Below are 15,883 nucleotides of genomic sequence, written 5' to 3' on the forward strand. Positions count from 1 at the left end.
GTCACGCGGAGTCTATCAGTTTGTTGGATTGCGTGACTGAACTTACGTGACATTACTTCCGTATTTATCTTTGGTATGACGTTCCTTGCTTTTCTGTCAAGACCTAAGACGTGTTAGATTCCGATGTCGCGCGCGTAAATACAAGTTCTTTTCGTCGCTCCAAACAGCTGTTTGCGGCAATGTTTTGGAAACATTTACTCGTTGGAGGCATTCTCCTTCAACTTTTTCAAGACGTGGTCGCCTTGGATGTGTTGCAAAAGTATAACTTGAGCGATCCGATGGCCATTTGCAACGACAATTCACGCGCTGTGGTTTTTATCGGAAGACGGTCAAGTAGAAAGTGGATTATTTTCTTCGAGAGTGGAGGACTTTGTACGTCGAAGGCGGACTGCAACAAACGATATTTGAACAAGAATTCAACAGTGTTAATGACTTCAAGATTACTCCCTGATAAAGTAATCGGCAGAGATATTTTGTCTTCCGTAGAAAGCGAAAATCCAACATTCTTCGATTACAATCATGTTCTTGTACCGTATTGCAGCAGTGATTTATGGCTCGGATCAAAGACAAAGGCAAGCGAGAACGTGTCGTTTGATTTTAAGAATGATCCATCCGTGGATAACTTCAGCTTTAGAGGTCAGACAATTTTTCGTTCAGTTTTCGAGGACTTATTTAAGAAATACGATCTGTCTTTGGCGGAAGAGATTGTAGTTTCGGGAAGCAGCGCAGGAGGTGTTGGAATTCTGAACCATGCAAAAATGATTGCATCTCACAGCTTTACTAAGCAACGTTTGAAAGCCAGAATTCGATTTATTATTGATTCAGCATGGTTTATAAATTTCCAAGATGGATTTAAGTCCAGAGTTAAACCAGAATTTGGCGAATTAGCGAATATTTCTTCGCCTGCTTGTGTGGACATGTCGCTTGGATATTCATGTTGTCTTTCTGCGTCATGTTTGATTTCGCGCGGTTACGTTCCTCCTCAAATACAAACAGCCTTTGTTTTTAGCCTGTACGATATTTACATGTTTGCAGACGTGCTTAAAAGACTAGAAAATGAAGGGAAAACAGCAGAAGATCATGTAGCCGATTTTTTATCCGTTGTTAGCATGTATGGTGGAGCGATGAACGAATCGATGGAAATTTCTGACAAGAGTCACGCAAGTTTTTTCGTTCCGGCTTGTTTCCAACACACTTATTTCAGCACGTCAAGTTTGTGGGACGAAGATGGCATTTTAAGTCCTCTGATAGAGGTTACTCGAGACAATGGAAAGTTTAGGTAAGATAATTGATGTGCAAAGATGAAGGTCTTGAAGGTCTGACCGAGATTCCATCCAGAGACCTCAAGGGGTAAAATGGGAACTGGGATTTATTTTTCTATTTTTTCACTGGGGAAATGGGATTTGGGTCACTGGTACTGGGATTGGAAATCACAAGCTCGAAAATGAGAATGGTCTTTGGATTTTGGCAAAACATAGGCTGGGAAATTGGATTGAGCAAAACTTGGGATGGGAAATGGGATTTATACCCCCCACCCCCTCAAGACCCTTCATTCAGACCCTCCTTATCAGGTGACTTTGATGAACTGTGGAGAGTGGGGAGAACTGTACAAAGTTTTGTACGAGGAGAAGAATAAAATAATAAGTAAGTAAAGTAAATAACCCACTATAAAAGAAATCATAACAACAACAATTCACAAAATTCATTATTACACAAGTCTGTATTCATGCTTTGGGTCCTCAACTCATCTCACTTTGAGACCCCAATTTTCAGGGTGATAGTAAAAAATATGCATCACAACGTTTTGTCTGTAGAGCATTGGGCAAAAAGACAAAATATACTTGAAAGCATTCTCCATTGTAAAATATTTAACTTCTATCCTTCATTTCATTTAAGTAAACCTCCTGTCCCCAATATGCATAAGAGAGGACTTGAAAGTGTCAGATTTGAAGCAAAAAAAGTGGGGGGGGGGGGGGGGGCAGGAGCTCGGGAGAAAATGGTCAGGAGGCAGGAGAAGGTGGCGGGAACCAGAAGAAATCGAAAATTTTTTGCAACATTTTTTTATATTTTGCAAAAGAAATGGGACAAAGAGGAGCTAACCACTATAGAAAGGGCTGTGAAGCGGAAGAAAAATGTACGGGAAGCTGGAGGTTCAGACCCCCCTGTCCCCCCCCCCCCCAAAAAAAAAAGTAGTATGCGACTATCATTGTAATGTAGCTTATCACTCGTTCTTTTCATTAGTCATCAAGTAAAGAGTGGAACCTGGATATCAACAAAAATCACACAGGGTGATACTAGCACCAGTATTCGAGATTTCTTATCTGAATGGGTCAAGTTGGGCAACACGAGTTCCATCAAGTTGATTGACAGTTGTATTGGTGCTCACTGTAATCCAACCTGCCCTGACAAACTGGTTTTCGTGGATGCAGGCGAGGTCTGGCGCGACGTTGTTAAGGGGGTCATCATTGCACTGTCGCTAGTGATCACACTAATTTGCTTTGGATTAAAAGCAAGCTTTGTGTTATATTACCGTTACTTGATGAGAAGACAGAAAAAATATTTGAATGACAGTGAAACTTCTCAGGCAAGAAAAGAGGTATTAAAATGTTACTGGTAACAGATAGTTAGATTCAGGGAACCCTTAATTGTACCGCACCCTTTTAAATGTGCCCCACCTTCCAGCCCATTCTCAACTGTAAATTGAAAAGTAACGTCCTTTCTCATTAATTTTCTGCGAATAGTTCCCTTCAGATTTCAATCTTGTGACTTGTCTGTCGGCTGTAATGTGTCCAATTTTGCGGCAATTAAGCCCAGATGTCATTATTTCTACTTATAATTAGCGAGATGCAATCTACCTTTGAACGAAGAATTGACGATGGGTACTTGAAACAGCAGGCCACCAGTAGAAGAATTACGGCCTGTCGTGGTCACACTTCATAAGATTTTTAACCGGTGGTGAATTTTTTAATCGTTCAAGAAACTTTCATCAGTTGCGAAAATTTTTGTTAGTGGAGAAATGTTTTTCGGTCGAGAATTGGCACAAAATGTCCGAGAAAACTTCTGCTCTGTGTACTTAAGTAAAAATGCGTCCTTTTTATTCGGTCGAGAAATAAAAGCACTTTTAACTGCAGTATTGAAATGCCTGATAAAAACATGTCAGCTAAGAAACGTTTATTGGCAAGAAATGACATTAAATAAACATTTTTAAGTGCCTTATTATGATGCCTGAAAATCTCTTGCTCTGTATAGTATTTGATTTACTCACGGTATGAAAGTCGTTGGACGAAATTCTGACAGCAGCACGCGGACCTTTCGAAACTGCAACATGACACATTTCATAAACGAAATTCGCGCGATGGATAGGCACGCTCCCTCCCCTCCCTGACTTATCAGGCCTGTCTACTACATTTACTCATGCATACTTGTATTATTTGTGACTTGTTTTGTAGCTTCCACTGTGTAAGTCTGATGAAGCTGTCAGCATTGCTTGCCTGTCCTTGACTTACACAGTAGATGTGATAAAGAGGAAAAAGAAGAAAACTGACAATGGTGAGATTTATTAAAGTTTACTTTCCGAAACTGTACATTCTTTTTTACGAACGTGCATATATATTTGTAGTTCACATAGGTTAAGAGAATTCAAAGGCATTACCACTGTTTTCTTCTTCGTAATCATACAATCGCGTTTCATGAGTCTGAAGTTTTGCTCCTGGTTGGCCACAAAAAAAGGAAAAAAAACGCGTATATGGTTTGACATGGCGTGAAATCCTGCATGATCTAACAGAGGCACAAGTAGTTGCAAGTGGTCGCAAGTTAAACTTGCTAACAGACTTGGGTTTGTTGACAATTTAGACTCGCACACTGCATTTCCTCGTAGCCTGCGTCGCAGACGACAGTCTAAACCGCCGGTATATCGAGGATTTTGTGACACGTCCGTCTGCAATGCAGGCTAATTTACTGGCCAAGTTCATGCAAGTTGCAAAAATCAAACTCCATTTCATGGCGGCAAAATGTTACCAAAGTGCAAACGAATGACGTGTGATCAACTTACGTTGACTTGCGTTGCGTGGCCAAGCGTTAAAAAACTTGCATCAACTGCGTTGAAATTTGATCCCACTGCGTCTACTCAGTGTGATTCCGCTTGGCCAGGCGGTAAAACTTTCCGCGAAGAGATTGAGCCTGTTCCAGGTTCCCCCTTTTTCCCTTCGCGCGCCTTCGCTCGCCCGCTTTGTCTCGCGCCCCACTGACCGAGAACCTGGCACAAGCTCGAAACGGTGACGTCTTGTTTTCTTTGCTAGATCCCGGATCGGAGGAAAGCAGCAGGGACAGAGACAGTAAAACATCACTGACATTGCGAGATTCAATCACCGAGGAGGACTCTGGCAGTGATCTACAAGAAGATGAAGAAAATAAAGACGATGAAGCGGATGGCGTCTGGAGTTTACCTCGCAGGTTGACAAATGGCACTAGCAGGGATACGGATTCAACTGGAACTCCCCAAGAACAACAAACGGACTCCGCTATAGCAAGTATGGACGGCCATTCTACATGGGGGTCACTTGCCGGAAGTGATATGGCGCTCTTACACAGTAACCATGGTAACAGAGAGAGGTCAGTGAGTTGCCCCGCGCCAGTCTCCATGGATGCAACTGATTCAACGAATGAGAAGGATGGTGGTTCCAAAAAGCAAATTCTTAAAGGTGTGTCGGCGTACTTCAACACGGGCGAGTTGGTTGCGATCATGGGGCCATCAGGTTGTGGAAAAACGACGCTACTTGATTTGTTAACGGGAAGACGGCGGCACGGGGACTTCAAGGTTGGTATCAGAGCCTGGATGGTAAACTACAGAACTGAGCTCCACCAGGGGTTTCAGGGAAGAAGGGAACATGGCCATTAACGTTTTTGGAACACGGAAACAAAATAAAATAAAGCTGGAACAAAAGCGTATTTTAGGGAACAGGGAACACGGGAACACAGGGAAAATTTTGTCGGGAACAAGGGAACATGCCCCCCCCCCCCTCCCAAGGAGGCCCTCAGAATGGAGAAAATCACGTGTACGAACCATGTATTTATAAATACATTGGTATAAAAAAAAGACAAAATCTGCGTTCGAGCCTAGTGGCCTAACAGGCCAGAACTTTTCTCAGTTTCCGTAGAATTATGCGACTAGCAGTATTTCTACTCCTCCTTGAATGGGATGCTAGACCATCGCAGGGTTACCCCCAGCAATAAATTCGCTGGTACCCATTTATACACATGGGTGGAGAGAAGCACTTTGAGAGTAAAGTGTCTTGCCCAAAGAACACAATGCAGTTCCCCGGCCAGGGCTCGAACTCGGACAAGTTCGATCCGGAGTCCAGCACACTAACCATTAGGTCGCCGCGCCTCCCACATAAAGACATTTGCTGGGCAAAATTACGTATTTATTACGATATTCTCTCACAAAGGCCCTCGCCGCGCTTGGTTAAAAGGTATACAATTTTGTTTCTAAATAAACTGTAGCATTCCTGACAAACCAATCTATTCTTCGTGTATTTCAGGGGCAAGTGTACATCAACGGAGTTGGCCTGGGTCGAGTACAAGACTGGTACTCTCGTAAGATTGGTTATGTATTACAGCTCGCTGTACCTTACTATGAAGAACTTACTGTCCGACAGAATCTCTTCTTCGCTGCACATATGAGGCTTCCCAAGGAGACGAGCGCCGCAGAGAAATACGAGCGCGTTGAACAAATTATTGCTGAGGTAAAAGTATTTTGTTTTTAGTCCAAAACAAAATTGAGTAACCGTTTTCTTCTTACCAGTTGCGACATTTAGGATTTTTCATGGGAGTTTGTGTTAGTTGAGCATGTTTGTTCCTCTGATCTGACCGACCGACCGACTGCTTTAGCTGCTTTATCTTTATTGCTTGTAACGGATCTTGTTTTTCTCGGTACCAGACTGGTCTGACGCAAATGGCCGACACGGTGATTGGAGGATCAACGGGCCTGGGTTTAAGTGGAGGACAAGTAAGTTGTCAAATTAACGGTTCGGTTGATATCACTCGCGCGACTGAATAAATAACATAAACCAAACTTCAAGCCAAAATCAACTACCACCGTCTTTGCAAGAATAGAGCGGTTTTCAATTGAGTGTCTTAAAACCAAAACCAAAGTAATTACTCTGGCCAATCACAAAGGACACAGACAATCCAGTGAACCAATCAAAACTCGAAGCAAATACATGTAGCTGGCACGAAGCGCGGGAAATTGTGCGCGAGCGAGTCACGATTGGTTTTGGTTTTACTCTTGATTGGCTGAGAAAGTGGCGCGAGATTTTTAAGCCAATCACTAAGCGTAGTAATGCAAAACCAAAGCAAACGCAATTTACTTTCGACACTCAAGTGAAAACCGCTGTAGTGGAGTCAAAACTTCCTTCATCAAGTGCAAGCTTCTATCCAATAAGGTCTACAATGGTAATGTGCCTCGAAGAAGTGACTAAGCCAAGACGTAAGAAACCTTTTCTCGTAGAGGTCAATGTCAATAAACAGACATTTCTCTTACTTCTGACGATCTTTGTGCAGGCCGCATTTCTCGTGCAGGAAATGAAGTCCTGCATTAGGTTTAGGCTTGTCCCTTATTAGAATTGATCTACACTGATTCTCACTTAAAGTAATATCATTTGTTGTAGAAACGTCGCCTGTGTGTCGCCCTTCAGCTGATTAACATGCCATCTGTTCTATTCCTCGATGAACCAACTTCAGGTATGTTTGTTCTCTCTCCATTGCAGAGAGAACATGAATGAAGCACAAGGTTGTCGACTATAAAGAAACAATGTCACAAGTTTTTGCTATGTGAAGTTTTTTAACGCGTTTTATTATTGTTTTCACTGTAATTCTCAGTCTCATTTTGAATTCAGGTCTGGACGCGTCATCATCCCTTGAGCTGTTAAATCATCTGAATCTTGTAGCTGAGTCAGGCAGACTTGTTATTCTCACCATTCACCAGCCGAGACTGGAAATCTTCCATCTTTTTCACAAGATTCTTTTCTTGTGTGATGGTCAGGTAATGTAGCCAGTTGGTTTAAGTATAAAACTGTTTCTGAGGCTCTCTAGCCGTAGCCCGAACTTTTTCATTTCAAATTTGAATTGAAGCCAGTGATGAAGTGATATTTTGATGTGTCTAGGCAATTGCACCGGCTTGAACATAAATTTTAGGTGAATTTCGGTTATCTTCGGGAACTGTCGGAGTAATCGCAAGCGATCTGAATTTCTTCGGTTCATAGACTTTACATGGAGCGCTGTGGCCCAATAAATAGCGAGTTAGAATCTTGATCGAGCGGTCGCTGTCAGTCAGTCGGTCGGTCGGTCGGTCGGTCAGCCATTTTATTGTTTGTTTGCTGCTTTTTTATAATATTTGCAGGTAGCGTACTACGGAGAGCCCTCCATGGCGCCAGAAATATTCATCAAAGCTTACGCTCGTGCAACTTCTGAAGAATATCAGCTGAGTGAAGAAGCACCGCGAATTGACGCCAAAAATCCCGCAGGTACGTAGAATTTTCTTGCAAGCTATTTTTCTTCTAGCCTGCGAGCAGGCTCTCTATTCGGGGGCAAGGTGAATTGAGCTCTTCGAGCGCCGAAGGCGCGTCCCGCGAGTGCCGAAGGTGCGAGTCAGCGAGCGAAGCGAGCCCGCCGCGCCTTCGTCACTCGTGGGATCGCGCCTTCGGCGCTCGAGGAGTTCAATTCTCGTTGCCCCGAATAGAGAGCCTGCTCGTGGGCTATTTTTCTTCAGAAAAAGTTTTTAAATTTACTATAAAAGATAGCGAAATTCAGCGATTTCAACTTCAAGTTGCCGTCATCAAAAGGTGACTTATATGCTTGACGTTACCGCTGCCCATAACCGCGGACTCAGTCAAATCTGGGAGATACGATTCTTGGTCAAAAAGACACGGTTTTCTTCGAAAAATATTGCAACGATGATTCATTGTTGTTGTTTTTTTACTTTAATAATGTAGACACCATCATGGATTTGCTAAACTGTAGTCAAGCTCGCCGCGCTATTCTGGATTATTACCAAGCAAGTGGTGAACCACAGGCAGTCCAGGAAGCTATCCAGACGTCACAGGAAAGCGCCAGTAAAACCGTTACCATGGAAAGAATGAGGAGAATGTAAGTGTAGCTATCAACTGTAAGAAAAATAGATTTGCATAAAAGTAGATATCCCGCGCTCGTTTTCTATAGCCGCAAAGTAAATTCCTAAGCAATGATTGTGTACTTTAATCACCTTACCCCCCTCCCGCCCACAAAAAGGAAATGTTGTGTAACTGTCTAGTTGGCAAATCGAATAGCTACAAAATGGAAATAACAAACTAGACAAATTCTGAAAAGCTTTGCCACGGTCACACGCATTACTACCCGTTTTTCTCGTTGAGACAATATCTTGCGCTAACAAATTGCCGCAACTTGTAACACGGGTGGTAAAGGCCCGTTTACACATGCAATTTTTGTCGCACAGCTCAATGCAATTGCGCCGAAGTTGTATCAAGTCTCCTGTGATATCGCGGCGATAAAATCGCCATGAAATCGACGCGAGTTTGCAAGCGTGTTAAATCGCGATATCGCAGGGTTTCGAAACTGTTCGAACCTTGCATTGAGTTGCGCGACAAAAATCTCCTGTGTAAACGGGTCTTAATACGTGCAACAATTTTTTAAGTTGCAATGCAACAATTTTGCACGACAATTTGGAAGATAATGTTGCCCATATTACCATGCCTAATCCACAGTTAAATGAATAGCGGTAAATTTCACTTCTACGTGATTTCCTACGCGCTGGATCTTCGAAAGGAGGCCATATTCTTGCCAACTTGCACAGCAAATGCCTGATTTTATTTTTCACTTTATAACTTTCCCTGTTTGTTGTTAATAACAGCGTGGATGGAGCTGGTTCGTTCAACAGAATCTTTGTGTTGGAGAGCAGAGCTACTGAGAAACAAACACTTGGGCAAATCTTGTATTTCCCTTTGATATTTTTTACCTTTGGACTTATAGTAGGTAAGTCGGACTGGTCACGCTAGTGTCACACCTACGTCACGTTATTGTCACGCCTTGCTTAACAGCTGTGTCACACCATGTTTAAGGACGTTCGCGCTAATCATTGTTTATGCGCATCCTTACAGCGCACGTAATTCATGTCGCAACGTCACGCCACGTCATGCATGAGCGCGCGCGCTGAGAAAACTTTCCAAACACATATATAGGGTGGGTAGCCGTTTCGTTAACTTCGCTTGCAGTTTCCTCTCTCAAACGGTCGGTGACCCCCATTTTTTTCGGGATAAATAACCTTTTGGGATAAATCTCTACCGATTGACAAAAAATGAGCAAAATTCGAATGTTAGAAGTTTATTATTTTTTCATTTTCTCTTCCCGCGCGCGATCGAATCAGTCAAATTTTGCAGCATTTTTCTGTTTTGAACGTTTGCAAATCCAATTGTTAAAGACAAAGTTTACTCTAAGGGACTTAAAAAGTTAAATATATTTGTTCAATAGACCCACTCAAATAAATTGGAACAAAGGAAGGTGGCATGCATCAATTCATTTAAAATATTTTGTTGCCAGAAGCCGCAGATATCATATCGAGTGACGAAATCAAATTTACCCAAAAAAGCGCCATCTTTCAGATATCATATCTCGAAAACGAATTCGGTGACCCCCAATTTTTTTTACATTTCTGACATAAGTAACTTGTAAACTAACAGTGGTGAAAATTTAAGAAAAATTGCAATGTTGGAAGATTTTCGCGCGAACGTCCTTAAGGGTCACCATAGTGTCACGTCATGTTTAAACGGCTTGGTTATGCTAGTGTCACACATCGTTATTTTTCTGATTTATGCTTATCTTCTGTAATAAATGAGCTACAGCCCTGAAAATGACAATGATAAGTTTCATTTTTCTTGAAATATTTAAGCTGTTTTGCCCGTATTTAGGAACCGTTTACTGGCAAGCAGAGGACAAAGATGGGGTTCTGCTGATGTCAGCATATTGTGTGTACTGCTGCGCAAGTCCTTTGTTTCTTAGCTCTGTATTAATGGCGCACCTCAATAAAGCTTTGAATGTAAGTTTTTATATTAAGTCGACGAGAGAGTGTTTCGTCACATTTTCAAACAACAAGAAGAGAGTTGAAAATATGACGCGCAGCAGAGTATTTTTGAGGAACCTTGAGGTGTTTGGAATTGTGATGAACACCCTCTTGTGTGTTTGATACATCTTCTCAAACGAAACTAAAGCTACGGAGTAATAAAATCGTAAAAGCCTATGCTAAATAGATACGCATATCCAAAGCCGCACCGCGGTTCTGATTTCCTAAGTTTTATCGTGATGAAATAAAAAAAAGTTTGAGAAAATGAAGAAATGTTTGTAAAATACGACGAGAACCACCAAAACCAAAACAAAACTTGACAAAAGCAAACACAGAACAAACAGCAACAACAACAGAGTTAAGTATCTAAAGCTTAATTTTCCTATTCGAGTAGAGTTTTATTGGTTTATATAATTGACTGTAGTGTAACGTCTATTTGTAACTGATGTTACATTCTTCTAGATATTTCACCTTGAACGCCAAGATGGTTGTGGCAGATCTTACGAGAATGTCATCCAAACATTTGTACGAACGACTGCAGTGTGCGTCTTACCTGTGATATTATGTTCAGCTATGTCTTATTTCATGGTATGCTTGTCACGTTGGTTATCTACCCTGAGCTGATAAAAACCCACAAACAGGACCACGTGATAAGAAAGAATGCCGGTTAAACGGTGGTTATTTATCTTTACCTTTATTAGCATAACATAACCGTGGTAATCCTGTTTTATTTTAATCACTGCAACTTTGCTATCATTTGATCCTTGGCATATTTCAATTTTTATCCAACCAAACTCTTTTGCACACCCACAAAAAACCACAAGTTTGCTTATGGCCAGGAGCCCATTATTAATGGGCCCCTGTCATGGCTAAGTGTAAGCAAATACAATTACTCAGTGAAAACTGTTTCATTTTAACCACCACTTCTTTCCAATCATTTGGTGCTGTTTGTGTGGTTTATATTAGCTAAAGACAAATAACCACCGAAAACTATTTTATATTTACCAACACGTCTTTCGTATCGTATGATGTAGGTTGTAATGGTTCTATTAGGACATGACAAGACTAATAACCACCGAAAACCGTTTTATTATGATAACTACATTACCCTCCTGGAGCTAGATAATGTCTGGAACCTACATGTAGTTAATGGCCTTGCTCACCTTATAGCAGCTAGGTCACGGTATTTTAGGTAATTTTATTTCTTTTCGTTATTCAAGAGCTCTTAACTTCAAATTGGCAGAGCAAAAGTCTTTTATTGGCAAAATCACGGCCAAATAACAAACAAGGAGGATTTTCGAGCATTGTAAATGACACTTTTATTCAAATTGAGATAAACTTGAAAAAAGTCGGCCCGACGTTTTTCAAATTTACCCGAACGCAATCCGTTTTAATCTTCTCGAATTTTGCCCATCCATGCCCCTTTTTGGACCTGTGTTTATTTTGAGTTCTTCTACAGTTTTAAGCCGTTATTGTCATATTTCAGTTAATTCTATGACCAGTTGATCAGTGCTGAAAATGCTTAAAATTGCGTGACACAGCCCGATGTTTGGAAGGCGATGGGTACTTTGATTCCTTCGTGTACTCAGACGTTTTCTTTACCCCACGCTTGTGACGTAATGAATACGTCTTTCTAGTTTGCCAATTGTTTCAACTTCTTCTTTAGGTGATGACGTCATATGATTTGTGGAAGTTCGTGCTTGTGACAATCATTTCATTGGTTTTAAACCAAACTTGGATTGCAGTCTACATGATGGTGATTTGTGCTCATCCGGGAATCGCTCATCGTATTTGTCCAATGGTGTCCGCTATTGGAGGCTTTGCGGGAGGCTTTCTAGTGCCCAGGCCTCAAATGCCTGTTGTGTAAGTTTTAGTTTTTTGTGTACGTGTGTGTACAGAGTTACAAAATTAATAAAAATGTCATAGGGAGGTAAAAGTTGAAAAAGATTATGAAATTAGGAAAGATTAGCTGGTGTTATGAACAACTCTGGTGTCTGAAAAAGGTAGAGGGTTGCAAGAGTTTTTCGATGAATCGCAGCCTATTAATGAGACTGTGGAAGACTTCTAGAAATTTAGGTTCTGGGGAATTTCCTGTACTATGTAAAACACTAGATTTTGGGACACGTGCCCCAGCATCCACTTATATGTTTTCTTCCTTTTCAGGTATAATTTGTTATTCTACATCAATCCACAATTCTATGGCTACTCAGCTATCACAAAAGTCTTGTTACTGAATGTCCGGCTAAAATGTGAATACGAGTCCACATTGAACTGTATCAGCACAGATGGGAATGCTGTGCTGGCTAGATTTGGATTGGATTCAGTCAATACTTACGAGCATCTGGTGGTAAGTAATGCATGGAAGCCAATGGGCAGATGAAGGGGGCTGATGAACAGTTACGATGGGAAATCGTCTCAAACTAGCCTGAGTTAAATCAGGTAGTTAAATAATAGTAAAATCTGAGTTAAATCTAACTTCACGTGCTAAACTGTTACCCGTTTGAAAGATCACTGAGGCCCTGTCCACACTAATGCATTTTTGTAGATCCGTTTACACGCATTGTCCACACTAATGTGGTGGAAAACGCTCATCGTTTTTACCGAAAGCACATACATTTTAAAACAGAGTTGGAGTGAAGACGTTAAAAAACAGAGCCCTATCTTATCCGAGTGTGGACGGGGAACACTCTGCACTTGTCGAATGCATTAGTGCAAACGATAGGCAAAACGCTTCCACAGAATCGCTTTAACCGTAAAGTCCACGACAGCCAGAAAATCTAGAACAGCCACAGTATTTACAATATTTGCAAATGTTGATAAAATCCTCGCAACGCGCCATAACCAATCAACGCTTGGACAGGACCTGAATTTCTACCTTCTGTACGAAGAAGCCATCGTTTTTATTTGGCTTAAGAGAGGGTTAAAATGCGAGGGCTATGTTAAATAGCTTGGGGCCTCGCGAAATTGTGTATTTTGTTGCCATGTTCACGCACGATATTGGATGTAAAAGCTTCTGCATCGAGGTCTTGCATTAAGGCGGATAGATCAGTGTAGTCTGATATATTTATGTGTCTTTGTTTCAGTTGTTGTTGTGTTTATACTCACATCAGTCGTTTATTTCAGATCATGTTGGGGATGACAGTGATATCTTTGCTGCTCTCTTGGCTATTTTTAGAAGCAAAGTACTTCACCTTGCGTTGCTTTACTAAAACGTAAGTTTTAAAGTATCATAATTAATTGTAATTGTTACCGCAAATTAAGTATAGAGAGTAACACATAACCACTTCAAATCCTCGTTTCTGTTCAAAGTAGAACCGAACAGCTCCACTTCATCACCAATTTGGTCACTTGTAAAGCAATACCTCTGATTTGTCCTTGATTTTTAAATAATTACATTTTCATTCTTTTTTTAAACTTATCCTTGGCAAACTTAAACCTTAGCTTCATGTTTCCATCATTATCCATTTCCATTTTCGCCATCATTACTCATCCCCATTAGGGATGCATTGAGGAGCAAGCATGTCGCAGTGGTTAAGCACTCGCCTCCCACCAAAATGGCCCGGGCTCGATTCCCGGACCCGCCGTCATATGCGGGTTTAGTTTGTGGACAGTTCTCGTCCTTGCTGCTGGTTTTTCTCCGGGTTGTCCGGTTTTCCTCACTCCACAAAAAACCAACACTTCTTAATTTTAAATTCCAACTCGATCGGAAATCAAGGGGAAAAAACTAATTTTTTTTTTCATATTAATCTTAGTCCCCCAGCATTTTCAGCTGAATCTGAAGAGGACAGGCTGGAAGTTTTGGTTCAAACAAGTGATAAAACTCCCTCTAAAGAAGATATGGAGGAGATCCAATTGGAGACGCCAGATATCTATCCCGTGAAACCATTCTCCCGCAACCGTAGGTCCGCAAAATCCAGGCTGGGGCTGATAAGCGTTAACCAAGGCTTTCATTCTGTTAAGCTTCCGGCTCCAAGGCGGCGTACAAGCACAACGGATAGCGTCTTTAACACCGAACAAGCCATAGATGGGGAGATCCAACAGAACCTTCAGGCAGCTATTCGCCGGAAACGAATGGCCAGCGTCTCAGGGAAGGTTCTGTGGAAAAGTACTCGACAACACATGGAGGAGCGGAAGATTGACTTTGACAAGCGCATGTCTCAGGTGCAGAGCATAGCCAGGCGATACACGATCAAGCACTCACAATCCCTGCGAAGGAGAGCCAAGGAGAAGGCGGCCGTTCCGCGTAGAAGCACCATGGCTGCCTCGGCGGCCAATGACGCCATGAAGCAAGAATTTGTGTTGAAGCGCAATGGACGCTTGCAAGAGGACTGTAGGAAGGAGCTCTTCCGACCAGGGGTGGAAGAGTCGGTGGAAGATGAAGGGAGCGTGTTTAAGGAAGATGATGTTAAAGACTTTCTTGATGGAAGAAGCGATTATGGAAGGGAAAGCATAAGTGTTTCTGGTATAGCATCTGTAAAGGGAGACGTGTCACAAGCAGGTACTGCAGGGGAAAAGGAGGACGGGCATGATAAAACCAAAGAGCAACAGCAAGCGACTAGTAATGTAGAAGGTGCGAGTTTGCGTGAAGACAATTCTTCCCAACAAGTTAAAAAGAAGGACAAAGGAAGACCAGTAAAGAGAGTGTCATTACAGCTAGATATCGGCACTGATATTCTGGATGTGTAATTGGAGCACAAAGTCATTCTTGTTCTGCATTAAATTACAAGTGTTTCCGGAAGAGCTGTATTGCAACCTTTGTTAAAGCGTCACAGGGAAAGCAAATATAAAATACAATTTCATTAAATGAGGGATGCAGCCCTCGCACTCGGCAAATGGTGCATTGCCAAGAACATGTTGAGGTATTTAAGTTTGTTATGTGGCGACTCCCAAATGACATTGAGGAAAAACTCTAGTGATAGAAATAACCTCTTACCTATCTTACTCCACAATAAAAGCTGTAGAGCGAGACCGCCAAAACAACAACAACAACAACATCACAGTGCAAGAATCTGCCGTTTTGAGAACTGGGTATTAACGATCGGTGTCTTGAAATGTCTTTTAAGACACCGCGGCTATTTTGTTGTGAAGATAACGAATCTGCTAAAAACTTGATGTCGATTTTAAAGATAACTGATTCGTTTATACTACTGAAATAGTTGCGTATTATGAAACATCGTGACATTCTGTCGAATTCTGACATAAAGGACATTTCAATTATGGCACTGGTTAGCACAACGCGAACAACGAACACGAATATAACGTAGCAAATTTTCTGAACGGAAAGATTGATGTAAACTGGCGATTTAATGTGATATCACAATTTCTCTTCAAATCAAACCAAGGAAAAAGAGCGGTAACGATAGCTCTACTTTTTTAAGACCATAGGTCGACGGCTTACATGACAAGTAATTATGAATAAAGACGTTTTCACATGGTTGCATTTATAATGTTTTTGCATTTATTATGCATAATCACTTCTAGTTAATTTAGCAACAGAGCTCTTATGGATCATATAAAGCGAAAACATATTTAATTGGAGAAGAGTATTACTTATTAAAAGAAGGAAAAAACACACAAGCAAAAAACAATATAGAAAAGGTCACCGTTTGTGCTTACCGTATTTTCTCGATTAAACGCCCCAGGCGTTTATTTCAAACTTGGCCCGATAGGGCCGGCGTTTATTTGAGTTCAGGAGCTTTTTCTAGCCCTATGTTTCTAAGAAATGATTTTTATTCATTATTTTTGACAGCTATATAATTAGACATTATTTTT

At 41.4% G+C, this 15,883-nt stretch overlaps 1 protein-coding gene across 1 annotated transcript; it reads left to right on the forward strand.

The window, feature by feature from the left end:
- The first annotated feature begins 111 nt into the window (after positions 1-111).
- Positions 112-14,802, forward strand: LOC144630670 (uncharacterized). The gene is made up of 17 exons (XM_078489036.1): positions 112-1,279; positions 2,242-2,596; positions 3,450-3,549; positions 4,299-4,816; positions 5,541-5,744; positions 5,939-6,007; positions 6,669-6,741; positions 6,897-7,042; positions 7,400-7,523; positions 7,992-8,145; positions 8,906-9,027; positions 9,960-10,087; positions 10,574-10,699; positions 11,778-11,974; positions 12,275-12,458; positions 13,235-13,323; positions 13,864-14,802. The coding sequence occupies exons 1-17, from the start codon at positions 180-182 to the stop codon at positions 14,795-14,797; spliced, it is 4,623 nt and encodes a 1,540-aa protein (XP_078345162.1). The 5' UTR covers positions 112-179; the 3' UTR covers positions 14,798-14,802.
- The last annotated feature ends 1,081 nt before the right edge of the window (positions 14,803-15,883 follow it).

Source organism: Oculina patagonica, chromosome 11 (genome assembly GCF_052425735.1).
Source record: "Oculina patagonica isolate OP01 chromosome 11, crgOcupat, whole genome shotgun sequence".
In the NCBI taxonomy this organism is placed as follows: domain Eukaryota; kingdom Metazoa; phylum Cnidaria; class Anthozoa; order Scleractinia; family Oculinidae; genus Oculina; species Oculina patagonica.

Bases quoted from the DNA above. Each gene is read 5' to 3' on its own strand.
- LOC144630670 (XM_078489036.1), top strand. From the start codon at position 180: ATGTTTTGGAAACATTTACTCGTTGGAGGCATTCTCCTTCAACTTTTT. The intron at 1,280-2,241 runs GTAAGATAATTG...TCTTTTCATTAG, and splicing joins CGAGACAATGGAAAGTTTAG to TCATCAAGTAAAGAGTGGAA. The intron at 7,043-7,399 runs GTAATGTAGCCA...TAATATTTGCAG, and splicing joins TTTTCTTGTGTGATGGTCAG to GTAGCGTACTACGGAGAGCC.